Below are 21615 nucleotides of genomic sequence, written 5' to 3' on the forward strand. Positions count from 1 at the left end.
ATTTGTTTTTAATTTAGTTCTCCCAATTTTACTGTAATATAATTGACATAAAGCACTATATATGCTTCAGTCAAACAGTTTACTAATTTGACTTGCATACATCATGAACTTATTAAAATAAATTTAGTGAACATTCACCATCTCATGTAGATACAAAATTAAAGAAATAGAAAAAAACATTTTTTTCACTGTGATGACAATTCTTAGGATTTACTCTCTTGACAATTTTCATATATAACATATAGTAGTGCTGTATTTATCATGTTGTATATCACATCCCTAGAACTTATTTATCTTATAATTGGAAGTTTGTACTTTTTGAATGCTTTCAATTACCCCACCCCCACACCCCATCTCTGGTAACCACAAACCCTATCTCCTTTCCTATGAGTTTATTTTTGAAGTATATTTGACCTACAAGATTATATAAATTCCTGTTACACAAAATAGTGATTCAATATTTCTGTACATTTCAGAATGATCACTGTGATATGTGATCTCTATGCCAAAAGATATTATATAACTATTGACTATATTTCCCACACTGTACATTTTATACATGTGACACATTTATTTCACAAGAATTCTGTATCTCTTAACCTCCCTTACCCATTTCTCTTCTCTCCCAAACCCCCTCCTCGTCAACAATCATCAATTTGTTCTCAGTGTCTATGACCTTGTTTCTGTTTTATTTTATTGTTTGTTTTAAATTTCACCTATAAGTGAAACCATGTGGTATTTGTCTTTTTCTTTCTTTCTGATTTCACTTTACTTAATACCCTCTAGGTCCATCCATGTTGCTGGAAATGGCAAGATTTCATTCTTTTTATGGCTGAGTAATATTACACTGTATATTTATTTACACCACTTCTTCTTTATCCATTCATCTATCAATGGGCCCTGAGGATACTTCTGTATCTCAGCTATCATAAATAATGCTGTAATGAACATGGCAGTGTATATATCTTTTCTAATGAGTGTTTTCATGTTTTTCACCAAGAAGTGAAGTCACTGGCTTGTGTGGTAGTCCCATGTTTAATTTTCTGAGGACCCTCCATACTGTTTTCCACAGTGGCTCTGCCAACTTTTTGTCCCCACCGACAGTGCACATGGGTTTCTTTCCTCCACACCCTTACCAACACTTGTTATTTGTTGTCTTTTTGATAATAGCCATTCTTACAGGTGTGAGGTGATATCTCGTTGTCTTGATTTTCATTTCCCTGATGATTAGTGATGTTGAGCATCTTCTCATGTACCTGTTGGTCATCAGCATGTCTTTTTTGGAAATATGTTTATTCAGATTGTCTGCCCATTTTTTAATTAGGTTGAGTTTTTTTGGGTGGAAGGGATGTTGAATTGCATGAGTTCTTTGAACGTTTTCTATATGAACCCCTTATCAGCGATATTGTTTGCAAATATCCTCTCCCATTCAGTACATGACATTTTCATTTGTTGGTAATTTCCTTCACTGTGCAAAAGCTTTTTAGTTTGATGTAGTCCCACTTGTTTATTTTTGTTTTTATTTCCTTCACCTGAGAGGACATGTCCAAAAAATATTAACCCAGATCAAGGCTAAAGAGTATACCAGCTGTGTTTTCTTCTAGAAGTTTTATGGTTTCAGATCTTACATTTCATCTTTTGTTGCCATTGTTCAGTTCCCAAGTTGTATCCAAGTCTTTGCAACCCCACAGACTGCAGTATGCCAGGCTTCCTTGTCCTTCACAATTTCTTGGAGTTTGCTCAAACTGAAGGCAAAAGAGAAAAGGAAATATATACCCATCTGAATGCAGCATTCCAAAGAATAGCAAGGAGAGATAAGAAAGCCTTCCTCAGTGATCAGTGCAAAGAAATAGAGGAAAATAATAGAATGGGAAAGACTAGAGATCTCTTCCAGAAAATTAGAGATACCAAGGGAAGATTTTATGCAAAGATAGGCACAATAAAGGATAGAAACAGTATGGACCTAACAGAAGTAGAAGATATTAAGAAGAGGTGGCAAGAATACACAGAACTATATGAAAAAGATCTTAATGACCCAGATGACTATGATGGTGTGATCACTCACCTAGAGCCAGACATCTTGGAGTGTAAAGTCAAGTGGGCCTTCAGAAGCATCACTACAATCAAAGTTAGTGGAGCTGATGGAATTTCAGCTGAGTTATTTCAAATCCTGAAAGATGATGCTGTGAAAGTGCTAGACTCAATATGTCAGCAAATTTGGAAAACTCAGCAGTGGCCACAGGACTGGAAAAGATCAGTTTTCATTCCAATCTCAAAGAAGGGCAATGCCAAAGAATATTCAAACTACCACATAATCATACTCATTTCACACACTAGGCAAGTAATGCTCAAGTCTCCATGCTAGGCTTCAATAGTACGTGAACTGAGAACTTCCAGATGTTCAAGATGGAATTAGAAAAGGCAGAGGAACCAGAGATCAAATTGCCAACATCTGTTGGATCACAGAAAAAGCAAAAGAATTCCAGAAAAATATCTACTTCTGCTTCATTGACTATGCTAAAGCCTTTGACTGTGTGGATCACAACAAACTGTGGAAAATTCTTAAAGAAATGGGAATACTAGACTACCTCACATGCCTCCTGTGAAACCTGAAACCTGTCAAGAAACAACAGTTAGAACAAGACATGAAACAACAGACTGATTCCAATTGGGAAAGGAGTAGGTCAAGGTTGTATATTGTCTCCCTGATTACTTAACTTATATGCAGAGTATAGCATGCGAAATGCCAGGCTGGGTGAAGCACAAGCTGGAATCAAGATTGCTGGGAGAAATATCAATAACCTCAGATATGCAGATGACCCCACCCTTACGGCAGAAAGCAAAGAAGAACTAAAGAGCCTCTTGATGAAGGCGAAAGAGAGTGAAAAAGCTGGCTTAAAACTCAACATTAAAAAACAAAGATCATGGCATCCAGTCCCAACACTTCATGGCAAATTGATGGGAAAACAATGGGAATAGTGACAAACTTTATTTTCTTGGGCTTCAATATCACTGCAGACGGTGACTACAGCCATGAAATTAAGACACTTGCTCCTTGGAAGAAAAGCTATGACAAACCTAGACAGTGTATTTAAAAAACAGAGACATTACTTTGTCAACAAAGGTCTGTATAGTCAAAGCTGTGGTTTTTGCAGTAGTCATGTATGGATGTGAAAGTTGGACCATAAAGAAGTCTGAGAGCCACAGAATTGATGCTTTTGAACTGTGGTGTTGGAGAAGACTCTTGAGAGTCCCTTGGACAGGAGATCCAGCCAGTCAATCCTAAAGGAAATCAATCTTGAATATTCATTGGAGGGACTGATGCTAAAGCTGAAACTCCAATACTTTGGCCACCTGATGCGAAGAACTGATTCATTGGAAAAGACCCTGATGCTGGTAAAGATTGAAGGCAGGAGAAGGGGACAACAGAGGATGAGATGGTTGGATGGCATCACCAGCTCAATGGACATGAGTTTGAGCAAGCTCCAGGAGATGGTGAAGGACAGGGAAGCCTGGGGTGCTGCCGTCCATGGGGTCGCAAAGAGTCAGAATGATTGAGTGACTAAACAAGTCACAGATTAAGGCCTGGCCTTTATCGGCACTTCCTTCACTCACAATGTGTACAAACAACATATAGCTATTCAAATTTGATATGCTAGAGCGAAATACTTGGAGAAGGCAATGGCAACCCACCCCAGTGTTCTTGCCTGGAGAATCCCAGGGACGGAGGAGCCTGGTAGGCTGCCGTCTGTGGGGTCGCACAGAGTCAGACACGACTGAAGCGACTTAGCAGCAGCAGCAGCAGAACGAAATATATTCCTACCTTTAGGAAGCTTTATGTTTTCTAAAATGAGAAACTATGCTTGTGGGCATCTACTTGTTCGCTTTGATCAGGCAGGTGTGCCATCTGGAAAATGCCGGGGACAGGGTGTGGAGAATTCATACCGGTAGCCTCGTCCTTTTTTTCCTATGGGCATTAAAAGTAAGGAGCTCATTTCCAGCTTTTGCAAAGGTCTCCTGACACGGGATGAAGGCAAGTCTAACAAAAGTGGATGTGCTGTCACTGAATCAATAAGAGATTCTTTTTTCCTTCTAGCTCTTTCACTTGATAAATATTAAATTAGCACTTATCATACAACAGGTTCTACATTTTTACTAATAGGCAAGAAACTATATCCAGCTGTGTATAAGCACATTTCTACAACATATACTATGTGTGTTTTGCGTGATGGGGGTGAGGTGGGAGCAGGGGCAAAATCAATCCTCTAGCCTCTGCCAAGGAGATGGCTGGTAATTATTATGTGCTCTAAATAATGTCAATGCAAAGTAAACCCTGGAGTATATTTTACCTCTCCTGCTGCTAAATAATAAGAATTTACAGCAGAAGGAGGAAAACCTCTTCTGAAAACAAACAAAATTTCCCATCTCTTGTTTGTAATTCCCAGAGATCTGGAAATCTGACACCTATACTCTTGGCCAGAGAGTGCTTTTTTTCCTTAGGAAAAAAAAATGGTGGGAAGGGTCACTGAGAGAAGTTGAGAACTCTGAATTTAAGGTAACAATTATAATGATCAAAACATGTTAAGGGTCCACAAAGATTATTACAAGAATGTTTCTCAGAGTAATATTTATAGTGAAAATATCAAAGTAATCTAGATGCTCAAAGGTAGAGGTTAATTACATAAATTATGGTACATTCATACAGAGAATCAGAGAAGGCAATGGCAACCCACTCCAGTGTTTTTGCCTGGAGAATCCCAGGGATGGCGGAGCCTGGGGGGCTGCCGTCTACGGGGTCTCACAGAGTCAGACACGACTGAAGCGACTTAGCAGCAGCAGCAGCATATAAAGAATACCACAAAATTATACACACACACACACACACACATATGTATAGAGACAGACAGAATTCTACATGTATATGATAGAAGAACAAATCCTGAAAGGATTATCACCAATATCCATAGTGGTTGTTGAGTCATAGGGGACTGTTATTTTTTTTTCTTCTCTAATTCTGTATTTTGTAAATTTTATAATAAATGTACTTTTATGGAAAAAAAATTATCAAATTTGTCATATGGGTTTAATATTTCTATTGCTAAAAATAAAGCAAGTAAATCTTATATTCATTCTTTAACTTTGTCAATGATACTCTGAAATTATTTAAATAATTTTTATGTAGCCAAAGAAAAACAAGTTATACTAAAACAATGAGAAATTAATAACTATAAAAATATGTGGAATTCTGGGTAAGTTGTTGTGGACAGTTTCCTTTCAACCTAACGTACAAAGCTACCAATTTTTAAATTCTAGGTTAGCATTCAGTCACTCAAGGCGTCACTGCTGAGTTTTCACCATGTATAAATACCTGTTGTGAATTGTTTAGAGGCTTAAAGGACATGTTGTTTGTACTTGAGGTGCTTACAGTCTGCTTGGAAAGAGATCAACAAAGTCTGGAGAACAAAGTCATAAAAGTTAGATAGAGAACAGGGCATTATGGGGTACCCAGGGGGCTCAATGGTCAAGAATCCTGCTGCCAATGTAGGAGCCTCTGGAGACATGGGTTTGATCCCTGGGTCAGGAAGATCCCCTGGAGGAGGAAATGGCAAGCCACTCCAGTATTCTTGCCTGGAGAATCCCATGGACAGAGGATCCTGGCAGGATGCAGTCCAGGGGGTCCTGAGTGGCTGAGCACACACATAACACGCAGGATATAATAGAAAATAAATGCTAGTGAGATGAAGGTTATCAAAATTCTACTCATCTTTTGAGGCTCAGAAGGCCTCTCTTCCTAAAAATGCCTCTAGCTGGGCAGTAACTCCCAGAAGTGTCACCCCATCTGATGGGGGAGGACTCTGGCTAGCTTTGTCACAGAGCAGGGGGCCCAAGTGGCCTTTCCACGTGCTGACCTTTGTTTCATTCATCATGGGTCCTGAGTGGGCTTCAAAGTCAAGTTTATTTGGGGAACACCAAACCAGGTTCATCTCCTGAAGAAAAGAGGAAGGAGAAGTTTGGAGCTAGATAATAACACAGCCTAGATTAATTACTGGTGATGCACGTGGAAACATGGAAAGAAGGGCTCCCCTCAGCCTGCCCTTTCCAAAATGGGTTCAACAACAACCCATTCTTAAAATCCACACCCCTGAGTGGAGGATTATCAATGAGAATATCCACAAAATATCAAAAGCTGCAAGGTACGCGGAGAAAACTGGCAAGCTGAGGGCACAGACTCCTACCCCAGCCCTAGCTGGCTCTACCTCTAACTAGCTTCCCTCTGGACCTCAGTTTTCTCACCTGAAGGGGCTGTAGGTTCAATATGTGAAAACTACATATCCCCTATAAATCAGAAGCCACAAAGTTCCTGTGATTATATGCTGGAATTATTCCCCAATCATGAGTCACCTCGCAGTCTCTGACTTTGCAAATACAAATTCCTCCCCAGTGATAGACATTGAAATTGTTAATTATTTTTGGGTAGTCTGTACACAGTGAATGCTTGTGTACAGTGCCATCTGGGAAGTTGAGGCAAAGGAAACAGCTCTTAAAGCCCTCCTGGGATGGAAATGAAAAACAAGACAGGTTGTGACATCAACTACCATTTGATCAGACTAAATAATACAATATCAATATTAAATTATGTGTGCATACTTTTTATTTTTGCCTTCTGTGGCGAAGTACAGGGAATTCTCTGCTTTTAGCCTTTAATGAAAGATTATAAAGGAAGAACAGGAAAGACAGACACAGAATTTCAGCATTTTAGAACTGCAAGTGACTTTAAAGATTTGACCCAAGTCCCTCATCATTTCAATGAGGAACAAAATGAGGGGTCCAAGATGTGAAACAGCTAATTCCATGCTTCCTGAAGCATGGTCTCTCAATTTACCTCACCTACACCAACCATAACTGGACAATACCACCACTAACATACCAAACAAAAAAGCGAAAAAATGAAAACCATGAAAAGAAAAGACAAATAGCCAAACCTCTTTTACTGTTTCCTCCATTACAACTAGAGGAACCATGCAAGGGGAAGAGAGTTAATCAGGATGAACATTTCTGAGACAGGAACAGTTCACCTTCTAGCCTGCATCCAGAACCAATTCCTCACCCCAAGACACAGCTACGTCATATTTCCACCCACTACTTTCCTGTCTCTCTACAAGAAGGCAAGCACCAGACCTTTGGAAGAGAATTGTTACGAGAGTAACACTGTCCTTTAACAGATCAGCCACAAGTTACCATATCATCAAGTAAACATTGGATGAACAAAATGCAAATGCTAACCATCTGTTCTTTTTCAGCAAGAAGTATGATTTTCTATTAATTTCTCCCCTCTGGTTCCCTATGAATCCAGGGAAGTTACTCAAGAGCATCTTAGCAAAGAAAAAAATGGGTAGCTCCATATGAGAACTGTTTATCTAAATTCAGTCAGCATTAGAGACCCAAGTTACTGGAATCACTTAAGAACTCACCCCTTTCCAATCCGTTTTGCCTCACTATTCAGATGGATGTGGGATGCTACATTCTTCCTACCATGGAAAACACACACATTCTGATATCTCACCACATCTGATAATATTTCGATGTCCATACCCTCCAGACCAGAAAGCCCTAGATGATACAATTAGAATTCAAATGCACAGACTGTTAGAAGCGAAAGGGACTCTCAAGAGAATTGAATCATGTCTCCTCTCTTTATAACTGAAGAAACACGGCTGCGGTGGAACAGAGACTTGTCCTGCCTCACACGCTAGATACCGTAGTGCCGATCTGAAGGCTGTGTCTCCAGTCTTCTGGTTCAAGCTCTTTCCACAGCCCCTGCTACTTTCGAGCATCACTGCAGGCTTTCTAAACGCTCTCAAAGGTTAGGTGGAGCTCTTCCTCGGGAGTCAGCCCCTCCCATTTCAGAGCTGTCTCTGCTCTTCCACTGCATGAATTATAGATGCAAGAAGTTACTAAAGCCTGAATAGGCAGATGAGTTCCCTTTCTTGACCCTTTCTGTCCATCAGGAAGGTGGTCAGCAACACTTAAGAGTTATCAGTTCCTCCCATAGTTAAATTCTTGCTCTAATTCATCTAAAATCCACTGTCACTATGCAAAGTGCATAGCACACTGAAGAAGGAGCGTTCTGGTTTTGAGTTCATCAGTTCAGTAATCTGGTTCGTGTCTAAGAATTATATATATGACTGGTCGGCGTGCATAATTTGGGGCAGCAGCCTTCTAACAACCGTTTGATGATTCTTCGACAGGAAATCTGGTTGCATTAAATTCCTTCCTTCTGGCTCCAGAGATGTCCATCTAAGCAGGCGCTAATGTCTAATAAGACTAACAGAGGAACAACAGGGTTCACGGGAAAGAGAATTCAACTTGACATTATAATTATTTGCATTAGAACCTTGCCTCTGCCCATCGCAGACCGACTTTAAAGTCGTGGTTTCTAAGCCTCTCCCGTAAATCTGTAAAAATGTAAGATGTTGAACAGATCTAAACTTGATTCATATATAAGGTATTATTGGTCCAATACTATACTTTGATAGTATTGTCAAAGTATAGTGTTGGACCAATACTATAATTTGATGATCGGTTAACTCCAGAAATGAGAAGACAACAATAATATGAAAAATGTTGAACACTCTGTGTCTGGGATCTTATCAAGTCTAACTAGGTATAAAACTCTGCTCAGCAACTTACTAGTTGTGTAATCTTGAGCAAGTTTCACCATCTTTATCTTTTATCATTAAAAAGTTCAAAAATACTCAAAATAGAAGACCAGGATTAACTAAAGTGATACACCATCACCAGCTTAAGTAATTTTCAGTAGTTTGCTAATATCCGTTTACCTTTCTTCCCCAACACGTTCCCCGCTCCGAGGTATTTTAAAATAAATTTGGGCAAGCTGTTGTTCTAAAGATCTCTGTGCTTCAGTTTTCTCATCTAGGAAATGAAGATTATAACATCGAATTCATGGGATTGCACTGTACTGAGTGTCCGTAAGTGTTAACGATTATTATTTATGATGGTACCTATGCAAACCTCCCCCTCTGACGGGCTCCCTGCAGCTACGCGCACCGGGCCCAGGGCAGAGGTTGTTAAACAAAAGGCCTGGAAGAACACAAGTCCTGCGTGGCTAAGACGGCGAGCACCCTCTTCAGGCCGCCCTCCTTCAGAACAGCTCGATTTAAGGAGAAAGTTTGTCCTTCGCAGGCTCTCGTCGCCATGCGTAAAAATAAGGGGCGGGAACAGGAAATGGGGTTGGGCCGAATTCCGGGCGCCGGGAGGCTGCGGAGAAGAGCCGAGAGGGTGGCAGGTGGAAGTCGTTAGCAAGAGCTGAGATGTTCCGGATCGAGGGCCTTGCGCCGAAGCTGGACCCGGAGGAGATGAAACGGAAGATGCGCGAGGATGTGATCTCCTCCATACGGAACTTCCTCATCTACGTGGCCCTGTTGCGAGTCAGTAAGTACCCTCCCAGGCTTTGGCCGCGAGACTCGCAGGGAGCTCGCCGCCCCCTGCCCTCCGGCTCTGGTCCCACTGGCCCTGTGGGGGCCTTGGAGCCAGACCTAAGCGGTTGCGAGGAGCAAGGGCTGTGCACGTTGAGGGCGGCGGGCGCGGGCGGGCAAGGCTTCGGATTGGCGGGTCAGGGTCGGGTACCGAGTGCACGCGGCGATCCGGACCACGAGGTTAATCACTCAGCCCCTCCTCGTCTTAAGGACGACTGAGTTGAAAGAACCTCTTAAGGTTTGCGGGTGCGATCCCTGGGATCGGGAAGATCCCCTGGAGAAGGAAATGGGAACCCACTCCGGTATTCCTGCCTGGGAAATCACATGGACAGAGAGCTAAAGTATATGGGGTCGCAAAGAGTCGGATGCGACTTGGCGACTAAACAACAAAATTAACTTTATCCCCAGGAGCCACCCCTCGTTTTGCAAACAGAAAAACTGGTGTCTAGAGTGGAGCAATAGCTGGCTCAAGGTCATTCAGCGATTCGGTGAATGATCTTGACCTAGAATCCAGAGTTCTTAACTGACTGCCAAGTTTCCATTAGTGCTGACCGCTGAAATCCAGAAGATTTTGTTCATTTGTACAGAGGGTGAAGTAGGTAATTACTTTTTCTTTTCTTTTTTTTTAAGAAGAAGAAAGGATCGATAGGGCTAATGGTAATGCCTGAGCATTTTTTTTATTTTTATTTTTACGTTTGGTAGAAACTATTTGCATTGGCTGATCTTGGCCTGAGTCTCTGTATATCCTCTTTGCAAATGAGAACTCCACGTTCAGAGGGGACTTAACGCCAAGTAGTAGAATTATAGGCACACAGCACTGGAGCTAGACACAGTTTTCTAGATCAGTACTCTGGTTTTACTGATAGGAATCTTAGAAGTGAGTTGCCCCTGTTGCTCGATTTCCAGTTCAGTATTCCTTTTCATTGTTCCTTGTTCTATATTGTTGATAGGTCTGGATAGAGAGGCAGAGGTGATGCTGATAAATGAAGGCCATACCATAAATGAAGGTCATCCTGTGTAAGGCTCCTGTTGGGCCTAAGGCCAGAGTTCTTGAGGTCGGGTCTCTCCTCCCTTGTCCCTTTGACTGTCTGTGGTGTCACTGTGCTTCCCCAGGAGAGGGAGCCCTTGGAAAACGGAAACTACCAAGTCCTCTTGCTCCTTCAACAGCTTGCAACCCTCAACTTGACTAATTTCCTCCTCTTACCTTTTTTTGGTTGACTTAGTTGCCAGTGAAACATTGGCTGCTTTTCAGGGACCTTTGTCTTTGAGGTGAATCAGTTTCAAAACAAAAAAATACTGATCCTTACCACTTTTTAAATTGAGATATAATTTGCATGTTATTCACTTAACCCATTTAAAGTATACAGTTCATTGGTTCTTTGTATAGTCAAGAGTTGTGCAGCCATCACCACAATCTATTTTAAAACATTTTCTTCCCTTCTGAAAGAAACACCATGCCCATTAGCTATCATTCTCCCATTTTCCCCCTTCCCTAGCCCCTGGCAACCACTAAGGGACTCTTTGTCTTCAGAGGTTTCCCTATTCCAGATATCTTTTATAAATGGAACTGTACAGTATGTGACCACGTCTAGCATGTTTTCAAGGTTTGCCCATATTGTAGCATGTGTCACTATTTCCTTTTTATTGCCAAATAACATTCCATTGTATGGATATGCCACACTTTATCCATTCTTTTGATGACTTATTTTTTTTTTCTGATAAGAGGTTTTTTAAAAAAGTATTTAATGTATTAAATACATTAATAATATTGTATAATCATCACCACCATCTCCAGAACACGTTTTCTTTTGTAAAACTGAACTGTATAGCTGTTAAACAGTAATTCCCCATTCCCTGCTCCTCCCAGCTGCTGGCAGCACCTCACCCCACCAATCTTTTTTTTTTTTTCAGGAACCACTATACTGTGTTCCATAGCAGCAATACCATTTTTACACTCTCAGCAGCAGGGTACAAGAGTACCATTTTTCCACATCCTTGCCAAGTTTTTTGACAGTAGCCATCCTCTTGGGTGTGAACTGATATGTCCCTGTAGTTTTGTTTTGCATTTCTCTAATGATTGATGATGCTGAGCATCTTTTCCCATGCCTATTTTGGCCATAGCACTGTTACACAAGACAATAATATCACTTCTTTAGATCCCTATGACAGCACTTCCTTGTTTGCTAGACATTTTTATCTACACCACCCTACTCATAATAACTGAAATAGGACTGTCAGAGTTTTGTTCCTTTGACAGTTACATCACAAAGTAAAAACTTGTCATTTGAAGGAGGATTACATTTCTTCTTTATGTCCTAAGAGGAGAACTACGTGAAGAGAAGATTTTATATAGTGTAAGAGTGAACTTTGTAATAGTTGTAGCTACACAATGGTGGGATGGGCTCCCTTGAAAGATAGCAGTTAGCTTTTGCTGGGCGCACAGGCCAAGGCTTAGCCATCATTTGTTTGAAAAATGTGTTGAGCTGTGAAATTTATCTCCCAGTCCTGTAATTCCATAATGTAACTTGTGATGATCTGGATCTGAAAACATATCCTGGGTTTGTTTTCCTTTCAGCTCCTTTTATCTTAAAGAAATTGGACAGCATATGAAGAGTGGGTGTCACGTGTGAATGCATGGTATGAAGAACCTGGCTGCAGTTTCTTCTATCTGCAAGTGAATAGGCCCAGAAAGATGGAAGAGACTCTTCGACTGAATGGACATAAAAATTCTGCTTGTTAAGAACAATTTTGGCTCTGGTAACTGACCTTTATAGCTAAAACTTTTTGGCAAGTATGAAGAGACGTTTTACGGTTCTAGTGTTCCCTTATACCTGTGATATCAGCCTCGATGAATGTTGGTGTAATTGTACATCATGATGTCAAACTCCGTTTTCTAGCAAGTATGAATTATAAGGGAATTATGTCTGCAATGGCCCTGTCTTGTGAGTCATTTCTGTGTACTTTTTTACTTCTGTTTGGAGTATATTTGTTGAAGAATTCCTCTCCATTAGTTATTGTTTCATGGAAGCCAGCACACAAACATGTCATATTTTTAATAAGAAAAATAGGGCTTTTATTTTTCTTATTTTATTCTTCTTTAACCCACATTTTTGCTGCAAATGAACAATCACTGGTGAGACTACTGTAACATTGAGACTATTACAAACCACATTAAATTGAGTTCCTCCGGTTTGGGACTGGAGAATTTGCTTGTCCTGGTAAAACAACATGGTTCTATTCTTAAGCAGTCTTTATGAAAGGCAGCATTACTACTTGAGCCTGAGAATATGTAAAACCACCAAAGGGGAAAATGCTGTATTTTTAAAGTCAGGCAGTTCTCCAGGTTTGTTGGGAGAAGGGGAGAGTCCTTAACTTTCCTCCCAGATACCATGACGTTCACCTCTTTTTCAAGAATTACCTTGAGTTTACTTCCTGTCTGTAAATAACAATTATGTTGTTACTTTATGATTTTTCTGTTTTAGACATTGCCTGCTGACTTCTCCTGCATGTGAGGACTATGTCACTTTCCTGTCCTCACCTCCGTCTCTCAACACATCTCATTTCTGCTTCCTTTCTGTGTACTTATTAGTGTGATTTCATTAGGACTTATCACACTAAATCAGCTAAACTTTTTGCCATGTATTTAAATTGTTCAGTGTTCAGTGTCATGAGGGGTGCTGTTTTGTCTTAAGTTTTTCCTGGAAAAAGGGCTTATTTGGGACAAGCTGAATTTGGTTTATGGGACACCTGCTCTAAAGTACAGGGCAGAATCTGGCAAAGTGTGAAACAGCCTCCAACATTACAGAACTGTTTTATTATTTTAAAGTGAGATGCTTGTTCTCTTGCAAATATTTATCAGTTATAGTTTCTATTATATGCCATGCTCTTGTGCTAGAAGCTGGGAATAGACAATCATGGGACTGCCATTTTGGGGTCTATAATTCATCAAAGAATGCCACACAAATGGATATCTGAAGGACCTCACCTTGCTGCTGATTCAGATTTGAGGGAAAAATTATAGTTATCTTATGGGGAAAGTGTAGAGAAGGGGGAGCCAGGTAGGAATTGATTAAGGTGTTCAAATCATATTGATCAAGAGGAGTTCAAAATTGCTTACTTAAACCTAGACGCAATGGGGGGCTTAGATTTGAAGGGAAGGTCAAAGAGGATGGAATGAGCAGGCCAGTACATGTTGATTCAGAGGAATGTAGTGTAGGGGAAGGAGACAGCAATGGCACCCCACTCCAGGACTCTTGCCTGGAGAATCCCATGGACGGAGGAGCCTGGTGGGCTGCAGTCCATGGGGTCGCTAAGAGTCAGACACGACTGAGCAACTTCACTTTCACTTTTCCCTTTCATGCATTGGAGAAGGAAATGGCAACCCACTGCAGTGTTCTTGCCTGGAGAATCCCAGGGATGGGGGAGCCTGGTGGGCTGCCACCTATGGGGTCACACAGAGTCGCCCACGACTGAAGCGACTTAGCAGCAGCAGCAGCAGTGTAGGGGAAAGAAAGAATTCAGGGAAGACTCTGGAGGTGCAGGGAGTGTCTTAGACTATCTGGGTAGACCCAGTGTCATTACACGGGTTTTATAAGAGGGAGAAAGAAAGCTGAGTCAGAGAAGATGTTGCAACAGAAGCAGAGGTTGGAATGATACGGCCACATGCCAAGGAATGTGGGCCGCCTCTGTGTTCCAGAAGCTGGGAAGGGTGGGGCACAGATTTTCCCTTAGAACCTCCGGAAGGACCGCAGGGCTGCAGACACCTTGACTTTAACCCCTCAAGACCTGTTTCAAACTTCTGACCTTCACAACCGTAAGGTAATTTGTGTTGTTGTAAGTTTGAATAATTTATTAGAGCAGCAATAGCAAACCAATGCACTTATAGCACTTCTTCCTCATTTCCTGTTACTGTGGCCTCATCCTCTTCAGATCTAGGGTAGATCCTTTATCTGTTCCACCACCTTTGGCAGAATTTTATTCACTGATCAGGCTTGAAGTTCTTTCTGGTCCTGGATTATCTTTTCTTTATAAACTTCCTCAGCTGTGACCGTGGCTTTAATTACCATGTATCTTGAAAAAATTCCCAATGTTTATTTCAGGTTGAACTGTTGGCCGTGTTTGGCTATCCATCTGCCCACCTAGCATCTCCATCTCAGGTATTTTCAGCTTGGCAGGTCCAAAACTGGACCCATTACTTTTCACTGGAAATTTTTTGCTTAAATTCAGTAAACAGCTCCATCAACATAGCTGCTTAAACTACAAATTAGGGAATCTTCCTTGAATCCTTAATCACATCTCCAAACCCCCTCTTGCCATATGAGATACATATTAACAGGTTTGGAGGTTAGGACAATAGTCATTTTGGGGTGGGGGCATTCTGCCTACTACTTGTAATGAAGGTTTAGATTTGGTGAGGAAAAGTTGAAAGTTTCCTCCTGCCAAGATCTGCTTTCTCTGCAAAGTCATTTTCAGACCCCAGCCTTCCTTAATCACTCAACCCCACAGCCATAGCCTAGATTTAGATGTGACTTCTTTCCTCCAATACAAACAGCTCAGCCCCACTAGACCCTCTGATGATCTCTTTATCCTGCCGCCTCGTCTCTGCTTCACCACCTTCATGCCTCAACTCGCTTCACTAGCCAGTGTTGTAATCATTCTTGCACACACCTTTAAAATAGGTTTGATACCTAGGTCAGGAAGATTCTGTTGGAAAGCCCTCTACTATTTAAGGCCAAACTCCTCAATCCCACCTGCATCAGCTACCCAATGATCGTGACCCATCAGTTGTCCCTCCCTTTTCTTTTACTGGATCATTCCCTATAGGATTCAGAAGGGCTGTGATTTCCTCTGACTTTAAAAAAAAAGCCCTGTTGCAAATCTTTTCCCCTGAAGGAGATGCTGAGATTTTGTACAGGAGGTTTTAAGGGGGTATTTGGGGAAACACTTTCGAGAGCAAGTGAAACAAGTTTGGGCGGGAGGAGAAGTTGAAATGTGGTGCAGCTGCAAATAGGGTGATCAACCATGCAGGACTATCTCAGTTTAGCCCGGAAACCTCAGTCCTGGGCAAGCCAGAATAGTTGCCCTGGTTGAGAAAGCAGCTTTAGTCAGTCCCACAGGTTCAGTTGAGTACAGTCGCTCAGTCGTGTCCAACCCCATGAATCGCAGCACGCCAGGCCTCCCTGTCCATCACAAACTCCGGAGTTTACTCAAACTCATGCCCATCGAGTCGGTGATGCCATCCAGCCATCTCATCCTCTGTCGTCGTCTTCTCCTCCTGCCCCCAATCCCTCCCATCATCAGGGTCTTTTCCAGCGAGTGAATTCTTCGCATGAGGTGGCCAAAGTATTGGAGTTTCAGCTTCAGCATCAGTCCTTCCAATGAACACCCAGGACTTATCTCCTTCAGGATGGACTGGTTGGATCTCCTTGCAGCCCAAATTGACTCTCAAGAGTCTTCTCCAACACCATAGTTCAAAAGCATCAATTTTTCGGCGCTCAGCTTTCTTCACAGTCCAACTCTCACATCCATACATGACCACTGGAAAAACCATAGCCTTGACCAGACGGACCTTTGTTGGCAAAGTAATGTCTCTGCCTTTCAACATTACTATCTAGGTTGGTCATAACTTTCCTTCCAAGGAGTAAGCGTCTTTTAATTTCATGGCTGCAGTCACCCACAGGTATATGATGCTAAACGGCCCTTCAGAGAAGTCCTGAGCAAGGCCAGAGGGCAGGGCCTTTCTGCCCTTGCATTGCCTAGCCACCACACAGGGGATGCTGGGCTGGTGTACTGTCTGCAGGCAACTTCCTTCAGCTGAAGGCATCTCCTGAGGGGGATGCAGCTGTGTGGCGTCTGTAGCCAACCCTCATAGCTGCTGGCGGATTGAGTTCCTTCTTCCAAAGGTGAATCTGGGTGGTTCGGCACAGCACCCACCATAATCCTCTTGAATCCTCACCCCTCTCCGTCTTCCATCCCACTTCTCTGCTCTCAGTTAAATGCTTCAAGAAGGCTGTTTCTATTTTCATTCCTTCCTCCTGTTATCTCCTGAACCCATTCCAGTTAGGTTTGCATCCCCACCAATCTTTTGAAACTGCTCTTGTCAAGGTTATCTAACCTGTCTTGCCCTTTCAGCAGCATTCAACACACTTCCTTACTATTTTAACCACCTTGCAGGCCTTCTTGATTTTCCTCTTATCCACCTTTCTGTTCCACTCACCCATCCTTCTTCAGATTCTTTTGCTGGTTTTTCATCTCTAACCTCTGACACTGGTGATGTCCCAGGCTTCACTCCTCAGTCCTGTGTATTTACAGTAGAGATTCTGCATTGACTCTTGGTTTTCCTATCTGATCTTTTGGCCCAGAATACCTTTCCTTTCCTTTCAGTGGAGAGAAAAGTCCCTGTTCTGAAAAACAGAATTCCTTAGTTTTGTTTTCCAAAGAGACGTGTATCACTAACCTGACCTTTCAAGCTGGTTCCATTGGGTCAGCTTGCTGGTTTCACAGCTAAGATATATACAGTCATCTGACAAGGACCACAGTGGACCTACTATAACTTACTTTCCCCCAGTTTGTATGTTTATTTAGGAGGGAAGAAAGTAGCTAAGTGCACATATGTTTGTGATACCAAGAGACTGAAGACTACTTTTTATGGGACAGTGTGGAAACATAATGAAGACCCCTGCTGGGTGTGATGCAGCAGTGGGAACGTATGTGATGCTCTTCTTCCCCAAATTCAAATTGTGTTGTCTCTGATTATCTGAGCTGACAGAAGAAAAAGAATATATAAATTACTTGAAATAATAAAGATATTGCAAAAAAAAATGTTTAGAAATGTGCTAGATGAAAATTAGAACCAGGAAATGATCTAATGAATTGCTCATCTTACCATCATTAGTAAAATTCAGCACCTATATATTTTTGGTATACTTTTGAATAAAATTTAATAAGCTTACTATTGAACCTTCACATCAATTATAGAATTTCACTCAATTTTTGTAATAACCATTGTTTTCATTGGTCACAAGTGTAAGACATGGATTCTTTATTGAACATAAAAATAAAAGTGTAAGTTAAACCTTAAACCTATTAAATCTTGAGAAAATCATTCTTAGTAAAATACTGTTGTTAGCTTAGTGAAACAATGATGCTGTTTAAGAAGCTGAAGAGAAGGGCATTTAATTTAACATCTACTTTTTCCTCTAACCAAACCCTCACTGTTGTTAGCAAGCATTCTGCTGTTTAGAAGTTCATCACCATAAAAAGAATTTGTATTTTTTACTTTATTGTTCCTTAAGTTGCAAGGTGCTTATTTATTCCTGATCTGACAGAAAGTGAAAGTGAAGTCGTGTCCGACTCTTTGCAACCCCATGGACTGTAGCCTACTAGGAACCTCAGTCCATGGGATTTTCCAGGCAAGAGTACTGGAGTGGGTTGCCATTTCCTTCTCCAGGGGATCTTCTTGACCCAGGGATCAAACCTGGGTCTCTCGCATTGTAGGCAGACGCTTTACCGTCTGAGCTAAATTTCTTTCAGCCTGTTTTCTTAAGCATATCAAACTTAGACAACTCTGAGTAATTTCACCTTTCCTGAGTTAACAGTGAATAGCAGAGGAAGAACTTGGGGCGGGGTTGGGTGGGGGGGTGGCGCAGGGGGGAAGCTAGAAACTGCTAGATACTGTAGACTCAGATTATCACTTCCTTTCTTCCTTCCAATTCCATATGTAAATAAGATACTAAAATAGCAAATTTGTAATACTCATTTCTTGGTAGGAAAAGGACTCTTACGATAAATATGTCTTCATGTTTATGGGTAACTGATTTTTTTCACATAAAATTTTAAGAGTCAGTGGATGCTAGGTGTCAGGTATTTGGGAATCAAAGAATGCATACTAGGGACACTTTTCATCCACAGATGCCTCTTGCCAAAGGAGAGGTTCAAGGATGATAGGGAAAAGAACACTGGCAGTGTTGGGCACCATTTGCAGAGGGCTTTTCCAAAGCAGGCTGCAAACCACACAAGCAGCTTTTAAACAAAGACCTACTGAATCAGAACTGCTATGGATGGAGCTTAGGAAATCTATTCTTTAAAGCAACCAGTGGCTTTCAGACACTGCCTGTTGTCTAGGCCTCCGAAAAATATCCCCAGTCTCCTTGGTGGAGGTGTTCACATTCACAGATACTTATTTATTCAGTGACTACAGAGGACCAGGCACTGTGGTAGGTGAGGGATACAGAAGGGAAGATTTCAGTCATTGTACCAATCCTTAAGAGGCTTACAAAATAGCAGGGGAGTTGGATATTACCTAAATCCATCAATAATTCGTTCATTATGTAAGCTGCTATGAGAGTAAACTAACATGGCTGTGAGAAGATGGAATAAAGGAGCCCTGGCCTCCTGGGTTGGGGAAGATGCAGGGAGGGTTCCCTGTGGAAGTCACTGATTTGGATGAATAGGAACTGTCCACGTAAAAGTGTTGGGGGGTGGGAGGAGGGGTCGAAAAAATGCCAAAGTATATGTGTTAAGGAAGACTGTTAAGTGTGATTGACTGAAGGGGATTGAGCACTGAAGAGCATGAAGACCTTTGTTTTAGGAATTCCTGTTGTTTATCGTGTTTTCATACTTTAGCCTTAAGAAAGAGATCCCATCCTGACATCTGCTGGCTAGTATATATACTGCAATTCCAAGTTATGCAACACAAGAAAGCCTCAGTAACCTATTTTTTAAAGGCTACAGTAATAAATTATAAATGAAACACCACGACTCTTCCCTACTCTATAATAGACGTCACCCAGGAGACGTGAACAGTTGCTACTTGTGTGTACTCAGTGTTACAGCTAGGCTTAGGTGGTGCCATTTGCCTGCTTTTGTGCAAAACACATAGAAATCACAACATCTAAAAGTTGAATCGACTTGTTGCTGAGATGTAAAAACATTACACAACCACTTACACACTCTTTTAAACAAAGTACCTTATGAAATATTTTCAGTTAAAAGGTTCTTAAATGGTCTTCAGAAACACACAGCTGACTTTAGTCTAATAAGCATTCTGCTAAACCTAAAGATCTGCTCTAAGCACTTCTGATTGTTTTCACCTGTTTCTCACTCACATGAGTAGTACTTTCATTTTCCACTTAGGCCTATAAAGGATAAGAATACAAATTTGAATATTACATGAACAACTGTACAGGGATGCTGCTGCATTTGAAACTGTTCCCTTGGCAGCTGCCTCACTGTGCGACTGAAATATTTAACAACCCCCTGACATTAAAAGATAAATTTGGTGAATAAAGGGTGATCCAGAGACGTCAAAATGTAATGTATAAAATGTGGGCTGTTGAAGAGTACAGGTTTATGTTAGGAAGGAACACTAGAATCAGTTCAAAGTCCTCAGTTCTGCTATTATGTGACTCTAGGAGTCAGATTTTTTAACGTGCAAACACCAAAATCCAGTTTCGGTAGGTGTAAGGAGAAAAGTAATTCATTATAAAAGGATTATATGTAGCATCACCGGGAGGCCTGGAGACTAGGCAACTGGAACATCCCCCTTAGTCACTCCATGCAGCTGGAGCAGGGAGGACACCACCTCTGCTGCGCATCAGATGCCGCCGCTTCCTAACAAGCCCCAGTTCCCCGGACTATCACGGCAGCCAGCACTGCTCAGAAAACATCTTGCCGCATTTGCCGTGGTTGCTGTAGAGAATTACTCCAAAATACAACTTTGTTGTATCTCTGATTCCAAGTCCAAGGAATATTTAATTTATAGCGCCAGGGTCACGTGGAAAAAGTAAAGAAAAAAAAAACAAAACAAAACCAATTTCAGCTTCTGTAGTGAAAGGCATGCTCTGATTGCCAGCAAGTTCATAGGATGGGTAAATCCCCAATGTAGGCATGAGTTCAGATACTGGACAGCCAAAAAGGAATGACAGATGTCTACTATGTGGACCCTGGAAAAATCACTCTGAGCCTCACTTTTCTATAACACAAGGGAAATCATGTTCACATGATTAAGGAGATGCTGTAGGTATACTTACTCATTTTACAATAAATGCCGCCTATGTGCCAGAACGCAAAGATGCGCAGGTCCATTCTAATCTAATGGAGGAGAAAAATCAATACACATCAGGTGGTGGGATAGAGGCAGGCATAGATGAGGTGAGAGCAGAAAGAAGAGGGAACTCAATTGCAGTTTACAAATGATGCCTTTGTATGTAAGCACTTATATTTAAAAATAACATTTCCATGCGGCAAATGATGTTTGTATCACTAATGAGAGAGACAGCATGCTCTTGTAGAAAGCTGTTGCATTCCTTTGAAAGGCTTAACTGTTTCATAGACATGCCAAAACAGTAATGTTGGCTGGCACAAATCCAGAAACTCAGGCTTTCGACTGCTTTTTGACAGACATCGAGACTACCAGTTTCATACAATGGGACACCCTTCAAAGGATTAAACATGTTATAGCTTTGCCCAAAGATAATGAGATAAATCATCATGCCCATTGTAGTGCGATGTAGTCTGAACCTCCCCTTTTCTGATCTGACCTAAGTCAGAGTGGTCTGCTATTTCTATCTAGCTAGTGTAAGGGGACGACAGAGGATGAGATGGCTGGATGGCATCACCGACTCGGTGGACATGAGTTCGAGTAAACTCCGGGAGTTGGTGATGGACAGGGAGGCCTGGCGTGCTGCGATTCATGGGGTCGCAAAGTGTCGGACACGCCTGAGCGACTGAACTGAACTGGACTGAGTGTGTACAACTTTGTCTTTGCTTAAAATAAATTGTTGGCCTTAGGCTTGGGGTGCGTGTGTTTTTATGTTTTTCTTTCCATTTATAAAAGAAAAGCTGCATGGTTACACAGGCCTCACCGAGAATCTGTAATAATAACAATTCATCATATGGTACTAATAGATGGAATATATTTTTAGAGAATACATTGTATAAACTAAGGACTGAGATATGTCAGTGGAATCACTAGAGTCAGCTGTTTCAAACCTCAGGATGGTGCAATGATTTATTTTTCACAGCATTCTTAGGTTCAGTTCAGATCAGTTGCTCAGTTGTGTCCAACTCATTGTGACCCCATGGACTGCAGCATCACCAGCTTCCCTGTCCATCACCA

General features: G+C 41.5%; 1 protein-coding gene across 1 annotated transcript; it reads left to right on the forward strand.

Moving 5' to 3' along the window:
- The first annotated feature begins 9249 nt into the window (after positions 1 to 9249).
- On the forward strand, positions 9250 to 12427 carry TOMM5 (translocase of outer mitochondrial membrane 5). The gene is made up of 2 exons (XM_043486863.1): positions 9250 to 9453; positions 12073 to 12427. Exons 1-2 carry the CDS (start codon positions 9333 to 9335, stop codon positions 12105 to 12107), a joined length of 156 nt encoding a protein of 51 aa, XP_043342798.1. The 5' UTR covers positions 9250 to 9332; the 3' UTR covers positions 12108 to 12427.
- Positions 12428 to 21615: the final 9188 nt, after the last annotated feature.

This window comes from Cervus canadensis, chromosome 14 (assembly GCF_019320065.1).
Source record: "Cervus canadensis isolate Bull #8, Minnesota chromosome 14, ASM1932006v1, whole genome shotgun sequence".
NCBI classification, from domain to species: Eukaryota; Metazoa; Chordata; class Mammalia; order Artiodactyla; family Cervidae; genus Cervus; species Cervus canadensis.

Bases quoted from the DNA above. Each gene is read 5' to 3' on its own strand.
- TOMM5 (XM_043486863.1), top strand. From the start codon at position 9,333: ATGTTCCGGATCGAGGGCCTTGCGCCGAAGCTGGACCCGGAGGAGATG. The intron at 9,454-12,072 runs GTAAGTACCCTC...TTTTCCTTTCAG, and splicing joins CGTGGCCCTGTTGCGAGTCA to CTCCTTTTATCTTAAAGAAA.